Here is a 15,901-nt window from a genome sequence, read left to right as displayed (position 1 = left end):
GATCTGTATGGGTTCCTTTCCGTTATAACCTCTCACACGGGGGACATCACTATCACTGATAAGCAAGGTACTCGAGGTTGTGCAGAGGTTAAGAAAACAAAATAACCGGAGAAATAAACAAGATTTCATGTCTGTCTCAAAACATCAGTAAAATAGCACTTAGCAACGTCGAGAATGAATCGATATCTCGATAGATAAACACGGGAATGGGCGCCATCTCGCCCCCGCTTAAAAATGATAAAAATGTGTCCCCCGCGCGATTGGTTAACGGAAACGATAGACCCCCCGCCACAAAAAGCACGTTCAAACGCGCCCGCTTCACGTCAACCCTTCCCCCGCCAGTGATGTCCCATGCCCGCGAGAGGTCAACGGAAAGGAACCCATAGATCTGATTGGTCGAGTCTGGTAACAGCGGTGTCCACTGCTGTTGGTGATTGATGAGAGAAACCGGGACAAAACTTTCTCAAAGAGGTTCGGGTAGAGTACCTGCATAGGGAGAGTACCGACAGATCGGTTCATGGAGGGCTTATAGGGCCCAAAAGTGCAGCCACCCTTCTAATCAACTTCTGACGCACAAAATTTCACTGTCAGTCTGCAGATTCCAATTCTAACCTAGATGGCCAAGAATGTACAGAAATGATCGTTCTTCCGCGAAATTGAGTAAATTTATGCAAAAACTGAGTCAAACACGTGCTTAATGAAGGACGGTTCGTAACAATAGTATCAGTAAATCGCTCTGGATAATTGAAATTCATAGGTTGGCTGCCCTTTTGGGCCCTAACTTTATTCGCGAAGGCATCGGTGAAGGCCTGATGGACTTTCGGAGTTTCAGATCTGTCGGTACTCTCCCTATACAGGTACTCTAGGTTCGGGACTTTAAATAAAATTCGCCTCTTGAGCGTGTGATTCCGGCAAAAGATCGGACGCCGATTGCCAGGAAGATAGGAAGGTGGCAATGCACTGGCGGGCGAAGCGGGAGAGGGCGGGGGTCTCGATAAAATCCGGTTATTCAACTTGACGGAGCCGCTCCTGGGGCCTGGCCTCGCATCCCTCTTCCGCTGAGCATCCCGAATAAGAGATACGGACCAATAACTCATGTCCTGCTCCGTAGTTTCGCGATCGATATTAATTATTTGCCCTTTATCGGCTTTCGCTCTTCCCCTTCGTTCCCATCATCCCAACTATTCCTCCGTCCCCCTTTTCCTGTATCTTTTTCCCACTTCGACTCTCTTTCCTTTCCCCCTGTATCTGTTTCTTCCCTTTCTTTCTTCACCCTGTTTCTCTCTTTAATTTGCCTTCGGCCATTTCTTCGTATATCTCTTTCACTTTGGTCCCCACTCTTCTCTTTTTCTGCTTCAAATTCGTGTTCATCCACCCGCTCGTTATGCTCCTGCTTGTCCCTTTCCTCTTCTTTTTCCATATCTCCGCTCTTTTCCTGAAGAGTTCAAGCCTCGCGTTAAGGGCTTGCCCCCTCCCTCTTTTCCTCTTTTTGTTTTCTTTTTCTTACCTTCCTCTTAGACGCTCAGAAATTATCTATTCAATTTGAGCCATAGTTTTGATTGCATCTGATAGTCAGTTAATGTTGTGCTAGGTCAGCATATTTGTGTTTGATGTTTTTTGAATTTCTTCTCATTTTCATCTGATGTCTTGAAATTTATATTTAATATTTTTTGTTGCAGGTCTGACTAGAGCTTGCTAAAATGCAAGACCAGAGTGGTCAAACTCAAGTCATGCAGCAGCAACCACAGCAACAACAAATGCAACAGCAGTCACAAATGCAACAGCAGCAAAACCAACAAATGCAGCAGCAAGCCATGCAAGTACAGCAGCAGGCCCAACAAAACTCTTTGCAGCAGCAGATGCAGTCTACAATGCAGCAGCAGCAGCCTCAGCAGCAAATGCAGCAGCAAATGCAGCAGCAACAACAGATGCAACAGCAACAGCAACCACAGCAGATGCAGCAACAACAGTTGCAGCAGCAGCAGCAGATACAACAGCAGCCGCAGCAAATGCAGCAACAGCAACAACTTCAGCCCCAACAACAATTACAACAGCAGCAGCTTCAGCAGCAACAGCCGCTGCAAATCCAAGGCCAACAGCTGCAAGGGCCTCTGGGGTCGATGCCGGTCCAAGTACGTACACATACACAATACCTTCCGATACAAGTAGCCTTCTCGAAGGACACTAACAACCGACTGTATATTTTACCTATTTATGGTATCCAGCTTAAGTGAGATAGTCTTGAGCTACTCCAGCTCAGAATGAGTCTTCTATAACTTTTATCAAGTTTGAATCATTCAAAAATACCTCTTTCTGATGGGAAATTATTCAGCTTTGAAGCTCAATGTTCGTAAATTTTTTCCCTGCTTGGGGTGATGGATCCAGCAGTGATTTTCAAGTTTCTCGCACAGGTGTATTCATAACATAAGAACAGAAAGAGAAAGCAAACTTATTTTTTTTTTTTTTTTTTTTTTTTTGAAACCTGTTAAGCTTAATTTGCAAACAAAAATTTGTTCCGTCCTTTTCAGGAGAGATTGCTTACCTTGCTTTACACAGAGAAAATAGAATCGTTTCTTTCACAATTTTAATAGTAGATGCCAGGTCTTATCTTCTTTTCTAATCGACCTATAATGTTACCTTTGTGGTGACGATTGTTTCGGTCTCAGTAACTATGCTGTTACAGTCAGCATCGCCGTTACAACATTAGGACCGAACTCATTGTCACCACAAACGTAACATTGTAACTACGACAAGAAAAGAAGGTAGGACCTTGAATCCACTTTCAGCACTGTTAAGATAGTGATTACTTCTTTCCGTGCAAATATGAAACTACCGTAACGGTCCCTCTTAGCATAATAGTTTTCAACTTTTATCGATGATATAAGAATAGGTATCTTGGAGTTGGTCACTCCAAGAGTGCCAGTGACGAATTGACTTTTTATTTTTCTTGTTTTTATAAGTGCCCATTACTTGTGAGCCATAGAAGGTGTTTTTAGGTTCATTCATCATCCATAGGTTCATTATTTTTTAAACCCAATATTTTTGGGCTTCCACTGTGACTATGAATTGGCTAAATAATAGCAAAATCTCAATTCTTCACTTAATTGATCTTGAATGATCAAAATGTATCGCCATTATTCTCCAGTTTAAATAGAAATGAAGCCATAATGATAAGTTTTCATTTGAATTTAACAAAATTTTTGTTTTAGGTCCAAGTGATTCAGCAGCAACCACTGCAGAATGCAGCATACCTACCACAGTTCTATAACCCACAAAATGGTCAGATCATAATGCCGTCAAATTTGGGGGTCAATCCAGGTGGCGCAATTCAGGTCGTCGCAAATAAATCAGGTATATTTCAACAAGCTGGTCCGCATATTCTCACTCAAGCAGGAAAACAAGTTTTAGCTGCTCCAGGTCAAGCTGGTAAATTTGATTTTGATTTTTTTTCTTTTCTCTTTTTATTAAATTTATTTTCTTCTTTCTTGCTATCTTTTATTCAAGAGTATTACCTTACTACGAGGAAAAAATTTTCCATGGAGAAGGGTACAGTGGTCAGCTAACAACTTTCATTGTTTTCCTAAGAGAATGATCAAAACCGTTACCATGTTTCAAAAGTAATATTTTGTTTTTGCCTCCCCTCTTTTCAATTTGTTTGAATTTAATCTTTACTCTTTTATTTTATTTTCTTTTTTAAGTCCCTTTTTTCCACTAGAAGCCACTCTGCTTCTCTTCTTTCTTTAAGCTGTCTACTCAGAGCAAGACCTCAGTCTGCAACTCAGTAGAAAAATTACAATTTCATTTTTAACATTGTCCTGCATTTGAAACCGATGTACTTCTAAGATGTTTCAATTAGCGTTCAAGCAGAACGTTCTGTTAAATTCATACTCTTGCAGAAGTATCCTTATCTGCAGCTCTCCTACTATTAGGTAGATTTCGAAGAAATATCTACCTATTGCAGACGGTACGACCTCGTAATTTTCGAAAAAATTCGCTCAAAGAGCATCGATCCTGAAGCCCTGAGTCGAAAAATGTAGGTCATAAAAAAGTTATACTTATAATATTAATTTTTCTAGCAGAGACGATTTTTAATCAAGTCCAACTTCCATTTTTCAGCCTCTTTTCCTGGTTACACCACTATTCCTACAACTACCAATCAAACCCTAGTCATCAGTCAACTCGGAGTCATTCCATCACAACAAAATATTTTACCCGCTCACTCTGCTGCTGGACAACAGAAACCCGAGATGCAAAAGGTTCAGGTAAGATATCAGTTCTATTAACCTCTTGTTTCACTTTTCAATTTCAGAGCTGGACTCAAGTTAGCATTATATGTATGGTATTTCTCCAGTAATATAAAGAAGTCAGAACAATTAATTCGGTCTGACTCATCTTATTTGTAGCCCAGTTAAATATCATTTCTGGTCTCAGATTACGTGACAGTTAATCGCAAATTAGTTTCAGTCCTTTCGCAGAGTCTTGCTAAAAGAAGCAGTTTTGGAAGTATTGAATTCTGAAATAAAATGACAACTACAATAGATGTCAAATCATTTTTAAGCTATTCGACTCATCAGGTACCTACCTCTAAAATTTCAACTTTTGTAAGTTTGACGACAAGGCTATGATTCTACTTTTACAATTTGAATCAGGAAAACCCTAAAATATCGCTATTTTATTAAAGTAAATTGTCTGGTCTTAAGTTTCTACTTGTTGCTTTTCCTAATTTTCGTCTCTCTTCATTTTGATAGAATGCGCAACCTGTGCAGTTCTCATCTTGGAATTTTGGCAGTTTACCCCAAAGCATAGCGTGGACTACAACCCCGCAGCAACCTACTCTTTTGACCACTCAAAATGCTAACTTCATTAGAGGTTTGTAACATTATTTTGAATTATTTTCTATATGTTTAAATATTCTCAATTATACTTTCAGCCCTCAATAATTGAAAATTGTGACAAATAGGAGGCGTGCCATTGATTTTTCTCATTTTTATTATAATATCGTAAGAGATGCCCCTGAAGGAAAAGGTGAAAAGCGAGACACTGGTCTAAGAAGAAGATCACATTTTATTGATAAGCTTACAAGTGTCCAACCAGGCTTCACGACCTACTAGGGCAAATCTATCTAGGAATACATACTACCAACTTGACGGATACCACATTTATTTGTGATATTATTTAAGGAATTCATGCAAACAAAAGACAGTTACTCAGAAATATGTGAATAGCTTAGTTGGCTGTTATGGCTAAACCAAAATGCAAACAGTATGCATGGCAATGATCCTGAAAATTGCAATTCCTGCTGCCCTAAAGTTGTTTAATTAAAATCTTCATGCTCTGCAGGTGCAAATCCACAAGAGAATATTCAGCCGAAAACTAGTATGGTTTCATCTGTTGGAAGGCCTTTGTCAAACATACTGCCTAGCTCAGCCATTCGCCCTGCAAGTTCAGTATCAACACAAACTGCTGGACAGCAGATGACAGCAACCATGGCACAAAAACAACAGGTATACACATAATGGAAAATTTGCATGCACATTTTTTATTGCTCTATCTGAAAGTGCCTAAAGAGCTGATTTCACAGTATTTTTTATAATTTTTTTCTGATATGGGAAATAGTACAAAAAAAAAATTTAAAAGTGAGAAAATGCACCGCCTAGTGACGTCATCTGGCAGCATTTCATATTTAAACACACGTATTTTAGCAGAATAGATCATTTTGTCATATCTTCTCCAATAATAGTTCAATTCATGAACCAAGGGTATCCTTCTGTTCAGTTCACTCAGTAGTTTCCACTGAAACACGAAAGTCATCGAATTTCAGGCACCTACAAATTCTCTATTTCTTTACAGTAAATCCACTAATGTGAAAATGTAATAGTTGAGGCTAAAGATCATTAAAAAAGAAGGAGGAAAGAAAAAGAAAAAAGGAAAAAAAGAAGAAAAGAAGAAAAAAGGGGAAGTACCAACAGACCGTGTTGGAAGCGCTATTGATACATATATTTGAAAGACTTAGAATGTATTTTGGTTTCATGCAAACCTAATATCATGAAACCTGGTCATCTGTGCTGCCACCTCTGCATGGTCACAATTGTTGTCCCTTTTCTCATGATAAAAATAAAGATCGTTGAACTCTGAAGTTCCTGAAAATTAATTTCATTATTTTCTTTTTCTCATCCTTTTTCTTAAATTGCAGATGAAAATGCAGAGGAAACCTATGATGGGACGTGGAATGAGTATGAAGACTGATCCGAATACACCCGGAAAACAAGGAACACATTCTATTGCTGCAAATAGGTAAATTTTTTAGATAATCATGAATTGTTTCATTGCCTGTAGCATAACATGCCATAGACTTTTGCAAATATGTTTCATCTGATATTCTTGTTTCTTTGATTCACGTCCAAATTTGTCATGTTTTTTTATGGAAAATACCAAAAAAATTTCATGACAATCTTGTTACATCTGTTGATCGGTGCAATAAATCATGCATCAACGTTTCTTTATTTTGTCATACTCTGAAAATATTTCATCAAAGGATACACCTCTTCTCTGAATAAGCTTGGTAGATTTTTGTAAAGAGTTGTGTGAAAAGTTTGTGATGGAATTCTTTCTCTATTGTCATGCAAAGTTGTTGCAAAATTAAAATCAAAGGCCTAATAAAGTATTAAGAACAGTTTTATAAAATTTGACTATTTAATTAGTGGCAGGCAATCAAAGTATGTTAACATTTGTATACCACTGTTTCAGAATGATACTAACTAGTCAAGGAACTTATGTAGCACAGACAAAAGTAATGCAGCAACAGGCACAGCAGCAGCTGCAACCTCAACAACTACAACAACCCCAACAACTTCAACAACCTCAACAACTTCAACAACCTGGACAACAACCGCAATTAATTAGCTTCCAACAACAGCAAATCAGTTTCCAGCCGCAGCAACAGCAGCAGTCCCATCTGATCCAAAGTCGGACAAACCAAGTCATGAGTAAGTGCATGAAGGCCCTAAGTAGCGTACTCTTAGGGCTGTTGCCCGGGTTGGATTTTCACATTAATCCGGAAATGGGTTTGAGATAGACGGAGGAATTTTGGTTTGGTTTCAGTTTAAATTTATATCCTGTGATAATCTCAGATTTGAGTTCTCTGTCTGTTCAAATTGTCCCAAGATAGCTGATATAAAGACTTTTCTCAAAATTTCAGTGCTCTATCTCCTTGATGAATCCACTATTTTGTGAAAGGTAGACTCATCACTCATGACAAGTCCACTCAAAGAGCCCTGCCATCTGTTCTTAAAAATGAATATCTTAGTTCATGAGTTTAACTTCTCAGGAGTGGACTTAAATGCTAATCATGATAATTCAGAAAAATTTGCACTCAGCAAAAGAAAATATCCTAAACAAGGTTAAAACAGTTGTGGATTATTTGAAACTGTAATGTTGATACTTCCTTACATAGTGTCGGAGACAATATACTGATAATTCAATTTCCTTCCTTGTGAAGTCGGAGCATGTAATTTTTAACTGAGAATAGGATCCGGAGTGTCCCTCAATTCTGTCATTTTATTGATCTTATTCTGAGGATGAAATTTTGCATTATTAATGTGACTAAAAATCCTGAATTGTTTTTGTAAGGTGTTGGTATGCCAATGACATCGCTTCAACAGCAATTAGCAGCACCCACTCAGCAGATGCAACAACCTGGTCAGCCGCAAGTGATGCCTGTTGTCTCGATGGTTTCCAATTGCCAACCAACAGTGACGATGACCAACCAAATCCCCATCCAGTCCTTGGTGGTTCCCTCGCAAGTGCAAACAATGCCTTCACCACTACCAGTGCAATCGCCTCAGCAACCAGCAACACCTGGAACTCCACAGAAGATGGAGATTACAATCGATGGTGAGAAGACACCTGCGCCCACACCAAGCACACCAAGTCAGGCAACAGCAGTTGACAAGTCAAAAGAAGGAGCTGCGGACACAAAAACAGCACCTTCAAGTACTGAACCACCACCAAAGATGGATGCATCTAATGGTAAATTCAACAGTCGCCTCTCAATTGATCCAGCCGTCATAGAATATTAAAAGATTTTTGTTTCATTTGGAAAGTTTCACAAATTTTCCCGGAGAGATTCACTTATCTATGAAGCAATCTTTAGTATTTGAAAATTAATAAGCTTGCAAGAAACTCAAAGTTGGGGAGAGATTACTTTCTCAAAAAATTCTCCTGGAATTGAAACAAAGGTTCATTTTAATCAAATATATATTTTTTTAGGAGGAAAAGAACCAGCAAAAGTGTGGTATGAATATTGTGTGTTCATTACTTGATAGGCAAGTGCTGGTGGAAGAATTTCAAAATTATACTCTGCCATGTCCAAGTACAAAACTGAAGGGGAGAGTGTCCAGTCCAGATAGACTTATTTTCTTTGAAGTTGACGCTCTTTTAATATCCTTGTAATTAGCAATTGGGTATTTTTTTCTTGAGTTCAGTGCAAGCTCAATGGCCGCAGAGCAATTAAACTTGTGGTTTTTCATGACTGTTCAGTGTTCAATCTTTCAGCAAAGTGTTATATTTTTACAGATTCTAGCCAAGTTACCCCCAACCATGAATCAGGTGTTCCTGTTTTAGAAGACTCAAATAAAGAACGAGGCACAGTTCCGAAAGCGATGGTGCGGCCGCAACAAACAAACATTTTAACCCATGTGATCGAAGGTTATGTTATTCAAGAAGGTAAGATTTTAATACTTCTGCCTATTTTATTAACATATGCGTATACATTCATTTACTCCAAACGTTTTCAGTTTTGTCAACCTTTGTCAAAGAGGAAGAAACCAATAGTTTGAGCTCAACTCTATTCAAGACAAAAAATATGTTTACACAGATTAGAGGGGGAAAATCAACATATTGAACTCTAAGATCTTTTCACCCACAAATCCCAGCTTGTTAGAAAATATCTGGCCTGGCAAAATGTGGTTGCGAAAACGTTGTCACCATGTTCCTGCCAAAATTACCGTTGCAGTTATGTTTTTGCAACATTTTAATGACGTTATTTTCGTCAGTTTCCGAGTAGGATAATATATATTTGTCATGATCTTGGATGATGGTGCCCTTGTATATCGTAAAACAAGTAACAGCAACCCTCTCCTCCAAGCATGCAGGAACGTGTCGTTTTGCTTCAATTGTTGGAAGCTAGTGTTTAATTTTTATCTCTCATGCACATGATAAACACAAAGAAATAACTTCTGGGCCTTTTGGCGCAGTTTGTTACCAAGAAAATAAAAAAATATCAAGCTCTCAGGTTCATCAATAAGGCCTATTTTTTATGAAGGATCTCATGCAGATGAGATTTGACAAAAATATCATAAGTCAAGGCAACAATTGTAGTTTGTCGTGAAGCGGCCTTTTACCTTTCAAGAAATCCATTCCACCTGTTTTCTTTCTCAAAGAGCAAATTTTATTTAACAGAATGAGTTGAAATGATTAAATATCAGCAGCTGACGTTGCTGCATCCCTGCTGAAGGTGCTTGGTTGTACTTGAGAGACCTGCTTGTAGCCCTGACCGTGTGAAATTACCATGTCAATCTAGAGCAATTTGCACTGAAACTGTTCAAAACCCTTCCCATTGCTATTTTAGCTCTAGCTCTTGTTTTTCCAATCATTGATCTAACAATTTAATCCCTTTTTTCAGCCTCGCAGCCTTTCCCTGTGAACAGATCTTCTGATGCAAACAAAGAAAACAGATTGAAGGCAGAATCAAACGGCGAGCCTTTAAGTAAGAATTGTTTCTGTATAATCTTTTTTGTATCCATAATATGAGCCTCCTGTATAATCTAGGAATTGTAGTTCCTAATCGCAAAATGTACTCCAATTGGAACTCGCAGAAAAGCTAATATCAAAACTATTAATATTTCTATCACAATTATATGCTTTTTAGCTTGCTACGTTTAAGTATCAGTAACAAGGTTAAATTCTTTAAAGGGTTACAAAGATAATAAAAGGAAAAAAAAATTGAATAGGATGAGCTGTTGGATCCAAGCTTATTTCACTCAGGATATCCTGATGCACCTATAAAAGGTCTGATAAATGTGTTTGATTTTGATTATATGGATATCTGAAGTTCAAAAATGCGTATCTCTATTGCAAAGACCAATATCAAACTAAAGTATCTCTTAAAAATTTTCTTAAATAAGTGAAACACGATTGGAGGCTTTCAAAGTTAATATCGGAGATAGGATTTTTTTTACTTTATCAACCGATATGTCTATGTACGTATGTCTGCATGCATGAATGTATTTTCAAGGTATTAATTCTGTATTTTTCTTTCTTCCTCACAGTGAAAAAACCTATGTTAGATGAAGATTATGGTGCATGCGAGTCTTGTGGAAAAGTTGATCTCAAAACTAAATATAAGAAAAAACGCTCTTGCTCCGTTTGTATTAAAAAGTAAGTTTTTGTGCCTTCAAATATGTGGATGTCATGGAAAATAGGAGTTATCACTGACCCATATTATGTATGATAAGCAGACACAAATTAACCCTTTGTGCATCTAAAATTTAGTCCTCAAGTGAACTTCTGTCAATCATCCCTTTGATAAGTTAGTAAAATTCTGCGTTATCAGAATTTTGACAATGGAATTGAAAGATAGAATTCCGCCACTCAAGATAATATTAATCTACCATCATGCTAACCGAGAATGCTCGATGCAACCAATGTTAACAACACATATTTTTATCATCTTGTGTTCAAGAGAACCAATTTATGGTAAATTAGTGGAACTGCAGTAGGTATGAGTCAAATTCGTTGCTTCAATACCATATGAAAAACTTTGGAATGACTGGTGTGTAAAAGTTTAGCAAGCAGTCCATTCAAATGAAGCTCATTAACTTGCGGTAATGCTTGAGGTTATGTTCAGCTCATGATTTAAAACCACTTGAAAATTTGTATTCTGTAGAAATTTGTTGGTCTAATTCCAATTTTTTTTTTTTCAGCAAACGAAATTCGACAGGAAAAGATGGGACCGAAAAGAAAGTCAATGGAAAGGTAAATAGTTTCATTCAACTTCCTTTTTGTCAGCTTTTTAATAGCTCTCTAAGTAAAGCTTGGCTTTTGATCTTGTGTTTCCCTTATCTCTAAATAAACCAGTATACTTGTCATTAATCAATCAATTCTCAGTGATATTTGATCCGACCAATCTTTTGGTATCTGCAACAAAATTTGTACAGTTGAAAATTTCCATGATAGAATCTGACAAAAAATCGGAGTTGCAGCCCCTTAGAATGGTAAACCATTCATTTTGATAGTTCTCAAATCCTTCCCTTTTTTATAGACGCTATTAGTGGCGACGTCATCATAGGGATTCTCCATTATATCGAATTGGATCCAAACAATAACATTGGCATAACCTCTTTCAATGCTACCAATGCGAAAAAATCGATAAATATCGCTTTTCTGTGACGTTGCACTAATAGCGTCTATAATGAAATTTAAAAAATGATGATGAGGTACAAAATAGAATGATAAGGCTGGACAAATTCCTACAGGTTTTGATAAATTTTTACTTGAAAGGCCAAGTTACATAGCAGCAGTCTTAAGTGTGCAGTGAAAGTTGAAATCACGCTGATCAACTCTCACATTTGCAAGAACCTATCATGGAAAAACTATTGCTTTAAAAAATCTCGAATTCCTGTTACATCTAAAAATGACTTTTGGTCTAACTCTGCAATAGACTGCTTGTGTGGAAAATACTGTTCTTAGTTTAATCAAATCCAATTTGAACAGAGATTATTTTAGTTGAATTGCTATGTATTCTCAGATAAATGATATTCATTCTGAGTTGCAATAGGGCAAACAGAATTTAACATCCTCTCAAAAGAAAGGGATTCTTCTGTAAGTGTCCTCCACCATTCCCCTAAACAAATGTTGGGTTCAATATTCTATCTTTATCACCCTTCATTAGTGATACCCGTAAATGCACATATTTTCAATAACCTTAGGACATATGTAGTATGCTTGAAAATCTACTTAATGAGAAACTGTTCATTCAGGCTTATTTTTTCTCTTTCTCCTCCCTATCTTTCAAGTATAAAATTGTTGTGAATGAAAATGTTTTAGGTGCTCGTTTTCTTAAAAACATATTTTTCTTCTCTAGGAGTCTGGTGATGGTGACGTTCAAGATTCTGGGTCATCAGGACCAGAAAGTTCGCTCAGCTCTTCAGAGAGCAATGAACTAGCCAATCAAATGGATACGGAGGACAGTATGTTATCAGAAGACTTACCAAAATCCAATCCTCTCAAGTGGACGGTAAGTTTTGTGGCTGGAAGCGTTTATCTTATGTAATTTATTTCTCAGTTCTCTTCTCCTTGGTTTGAACTTGATGCCACTCAGTGCATTTCCATCAAACTCCCGGTCCAGTTGTAAAGCTTTTTGAAAAGATGTGCGTTTAAAAAAGTTCAGGTACCTTTGAGTTTTGGAAGTTTTAAGTTTGTAACCTTCAAAACCCTGCATTTGTTCGGTTCTTTTGGGAATAGTTAATGTCCTGAAACAAAAATTTATCAGTACACCCTCTTCAAAATTTTTTCAGTTCTTTTTTGTAAAGTTGTAAATTTTCAGAAAATTACAAGTAAATGAGCTGATTAATTTTTCTTTTCAAGTAATCAAGCACTAGTAGAGATTGGCGAAAGCCACAACAGATTTTGTAGATTTTGATAGATGAGACTTCTTTTATTTGTTATTGAAATACCTGGCTATTGATGTTTATATGTGTTCAAATGGTCCAATTTCAATGCTGTTTGAAGATCTCAAGGTGTAAATAAATATTTAAGCAGTGACTTCTTGCTTGTGAATCAAGTTTAAGGATTTTTTAAAGCCACAGTTTTAAGGAATGATTCTTCCTGAACTTAAACTGTGTACACTTCTCAGTCAACACGTCCTAATTCTATTTTTTGATTCATTAATCAAAAACGTAAAAAATGTTCTTTAATTTTCTCACCGAGAAATACATGCCAGTGCTGTTAACACTCAAATTGAATTTTTTGTAGTAATTTTACCCTAGGAGACAAATTAGCTGAGATGAAGAAGAGCTCCAAGTAGTCCAAGTAGAATATCTGTGCCGGATCAAAATGTTCAAATTGTCTACGAAGTTTGTCAATTTATGCATTTCATTTATGTTGAAGGTACTCTAAGATTATAATTTTCTAATAATTTTTTTACAGGTCACTGAGGTGTGTGAATTTATTAAAAATCTTCCTGGATGCTATGAGTATGCAGAAGATTTTGCACTTCAAGAAATTGACGGACAAGCTCTAATGCTCCTGAAAGAAGACCACCTCATGTCAGCAATGTCAATGAAATTAGGACCTGCTTTGAAAATCGTAGCTAAAATTGATCTGATGCGAGATGTCAAAGCTGAACAACAAAGCAACGGTGGTAGTCCTGAAAAGTAAAGAATCTTCCATTTTCCTCAAAATTCTGCAATTGAAACGTGAATTTTGTGACCAGATGAATTATCAAAATTGATTTTTCAAAATGAAATACATATTTACTTATGTATTGAAATGCATGAAGGAGACTGACTTCTGAGAAAATCTTTCATCTTTCTTGTTTGAGAATACGCTGACAAATAATTGTGAAAGTACATAGTTGAGCTTTATCTTTTCAAATGCATCATTAAATTTTGTCAAAATTTTTATGCATTACATTATCTTCCGATATCACACAGTTAAATTTCCTTTTAATGATTTGACCTCGGACTTTTGAAATTTTCTCTTTGACTGAAATTTTTTCATCAGAATGAACTACTTAATCGCTATTAAACTATTGAATCATTTGATTTTTCATTAGTCTTTCATTAGTCTCATGGACCATTCCTGGGAGGTTGCCCATTTCTGGTATGAATATCAATATTTTGATACTTAATTAGATCTGCTGAAGTAAGCAAGAAACGTGTGTCTTTGAATACCAAGCACCATTGTAATTAAATTTGTTTTTATAATTTAAATCTTTGTGCTTTTAGCCATTTAATAATGTACAATGAAAGTACATACTCTGATTATTGAATCTTTGTATCACTGAATATTTCCTTTTCCCATGTTTAAATCATTGATATTTGATTAGCATCCAGCGTTCCACATCAATAATTGTGTGTTGTAATTTTTTATCACAAAATACTGCTTCGTAGACGGCAAGGTGGAAGATTTGTAACCCAGGAGATTCATGCAAAAATCAGTTTTGTAATCCATAGTGTTTTGCCTTCTTTGGGTGCCATGCACCACATGTGCCTAAACATCCGGCCCTGGTGCCTGAAAATTTGAAAGGCTTGGCCGTTGTGGCACTTGAAAAGTTGACATGTCCTGTTGATTTTTCCAAACTTGTGACTGCAAAGTAGCAGTAATGCTCTCAAGGCTGCGTTTGCGGTGCAGCCTGAGAGCAAGAAGATTCGAGATTGGAACACAGCGACGGAACGGAACAGTATTGGGAACGCGAAAAGTTGATTTTGCCCCTAAAAAAATCAAAGATGCTCCTAAAAATTGGATTTGCTGACCCATCAAGTGGCTTTTCAAATTACAGGAGGAAGGCGGAACACTGCTAATCCATTAACGATGAGCTCCGACCAGGTTGGAACATGTCCTGTGTCTCATTTATACAATGTGAATACAGTTCAAACCTAGCATGGTGCTTACAACTACACTGTATCCCGTGAAAGCGTGACCAATGTAGTATGAAGTATCCATCGAACCAGGGCTCATAGCACTTAATTAATGTTTTCTTGCATGCTGTCAATGACTGCCGGGATTACTGGACCGGGGCGGCGTTGCAAGAACCAATCAGCACGGAGCCCAAAGGCCAGGTGCTGCAAAGTGTATAAATTTGTATTGTGCAATATTTCTTGTTTGTAGTCATCATCAGTTATTTTGTAAATTTTTCATGTTTAAATTTGGTACAGACAATAGGTGTACCCATCGAAAAAATACTTTTGTAAATTAGATTTTGGTTTCATTATGTGAGGGAAAAAACTTTGTTAAGTAGTTGTTGCATATAATGAATTGTCTTTTTGTGAGCAGAGTCTTTCCCTTCATGTAATTTTTTGCATCAGTAATTACAAGAATCTCTCATTTTTAAAACAATTCACATTTTCTCACTCAAGCCTCATTCAAGCGGAGAAAGAATTTGGAGATTGTTATTCAGTAAATGACCACCATAATTAGCAAATTGTTTTTGTTTAGTTATTTTTATTTTGTTGATGAGAAATGTGCAGGAGTTGCCTCTTTTGAAAATACGAATTACAATTTGTTTTAAAAAATTTATCGGTTTATCTGAAGGAATGCAGTTTCCCCTCAAAAGAGAATAGTTTTTTTATTTTTATTTTAGAGAATAAAGTCCAGAATATTCTTGGGGACTTCATTTTGCGGAGTCTGTGAAGTTTGGTATTACACTTAGTTCATGAAATATGCAATGCTAAATTTCAGCGTTTTTGACACTCCCCCACCCTCGTAATGCTTTTGTGATGTAGATACCTATCCTTTAATGTGTAAAACCAAAATGATGTAACGCTCCCTTTGACCCCCTTACAGAGCATTATATATTTCATGAACCGTCCCTCACCATAAGGTAATTTGCTTGAAATCATAAGTCTTGTTGCAAGTCCGCTTTATCAAAGCAGAGAATATTATTATGTCCAAAGTACTTCATGCACATCTTCTCATTTTTGTACGTCACCACATCCAAATTTTGTATATTTTTAATTATTTTTCTTTTTTTTCCGAGTAAATATTTTTTGATTGAATGAGCGATTTTTAATCATTAATTTTTTTAATCATTGAAAAGATTGTACATATTTTTATGAAATAGTTATTTTCACTTTAATATTAATTTAAATACTGCCAATAAATTTTTATTATTTATTTGTAA

The 15,901-nt window shown here is 36.6% G+C and overlaps 1 protein-coding gene across 3 annotated transcripts in view; it reads left to right on the top strand.

Annotated features, from left to right (window-relative positions):
- Nucleotides 1-15,901, top strand: part of LOC109031138 (uncharacterized) — a 49,380-nt gene extending 33,479 nt beyond the window's left edge. For 2 of the 3 annotated variants that reach the window (XM_019042484.2, XM_019042483.2), the window contains 14 exons: nucleotides 1,680-2,132; nucleotides 3,210-3,426; nucleotides 4,117-4,262; nucleotides 4,749-4,869; nucleotides 5,341-5,504; nucleotides 6,194-6,294; nucleotides 6,748-6,986; nucleotides 7,630-8,028; nucleotides 8,575-8,724; nucleotides 9,683-9,766; nucleotides 10,329-10,437; nucleotides 10,983-11,034; nucleotides 12,143-12,295; nucleotides 13,207-15,901. In XM_019042484.2, the coding sequence (XP_018898029.2) occupies nucleotides 1,701-2,132; nucleotides 3,210-3,426; nucleotides 4,117-4,262; nucleotides 4,749-4,869; nucleotides 5,341-5,504; nucleotides 6,194-6,294; nucleotides 6,748-6,986; nucleotides 7,630-8,028; nucleotides 8,575-8,724; nucleotides 9,683-9,766; nucleotides 10,329-10,437; nucleotides 10,983-11,034; nucleotides 12,143-12,295; nucleotides 13,207-13,437 (2,598 nt within the window). In that variant the 5' untranslated portion in view covers nucleotides 1,680-1,700 and the 3' untranslated portion in view covers nucleotides 13,438-15,901. The remainder of the gene's footprint in view (nucleotides 1-1,679; nucleotides 2,133-3,209; nucleotides 3,427-4,116; nucleotides 4,263-4,748; nucleotides 4,870-5,340; nucleotides 5,505-6,193; nucleotides 6,295-6,747; nucleotides 6,987-7,629; nucleotides 8,029-8,574; nucleotides 8,725-9,682; nucleotides 9,767-10,328; nucleotides 10,438-10,982; nucleotides 11,035-12,142; nucleotides 12,296-13,206) is intronic. The other variant, XM_019042485.2, reaches the window with a different exon arrangement.

This window comes from Bemisia tabaci, chromosome 3 (assembly GCF_918797505.1).
Source record: "Bemisia tabaci chromosome 3, PGI_BMITA_v3".
Lineage (NCBI taxonomy): Eukaryota > Metazoa > Arthropoda > Insecta > Hemiptera > Aleyrodidae > Bemisia > Bemisia tabaci.
The sequence above is the reverse complement of the archived record's forward strand: the minus strand, read 5'-3'. Positions and strand labels throughout refer to the sequence as shown.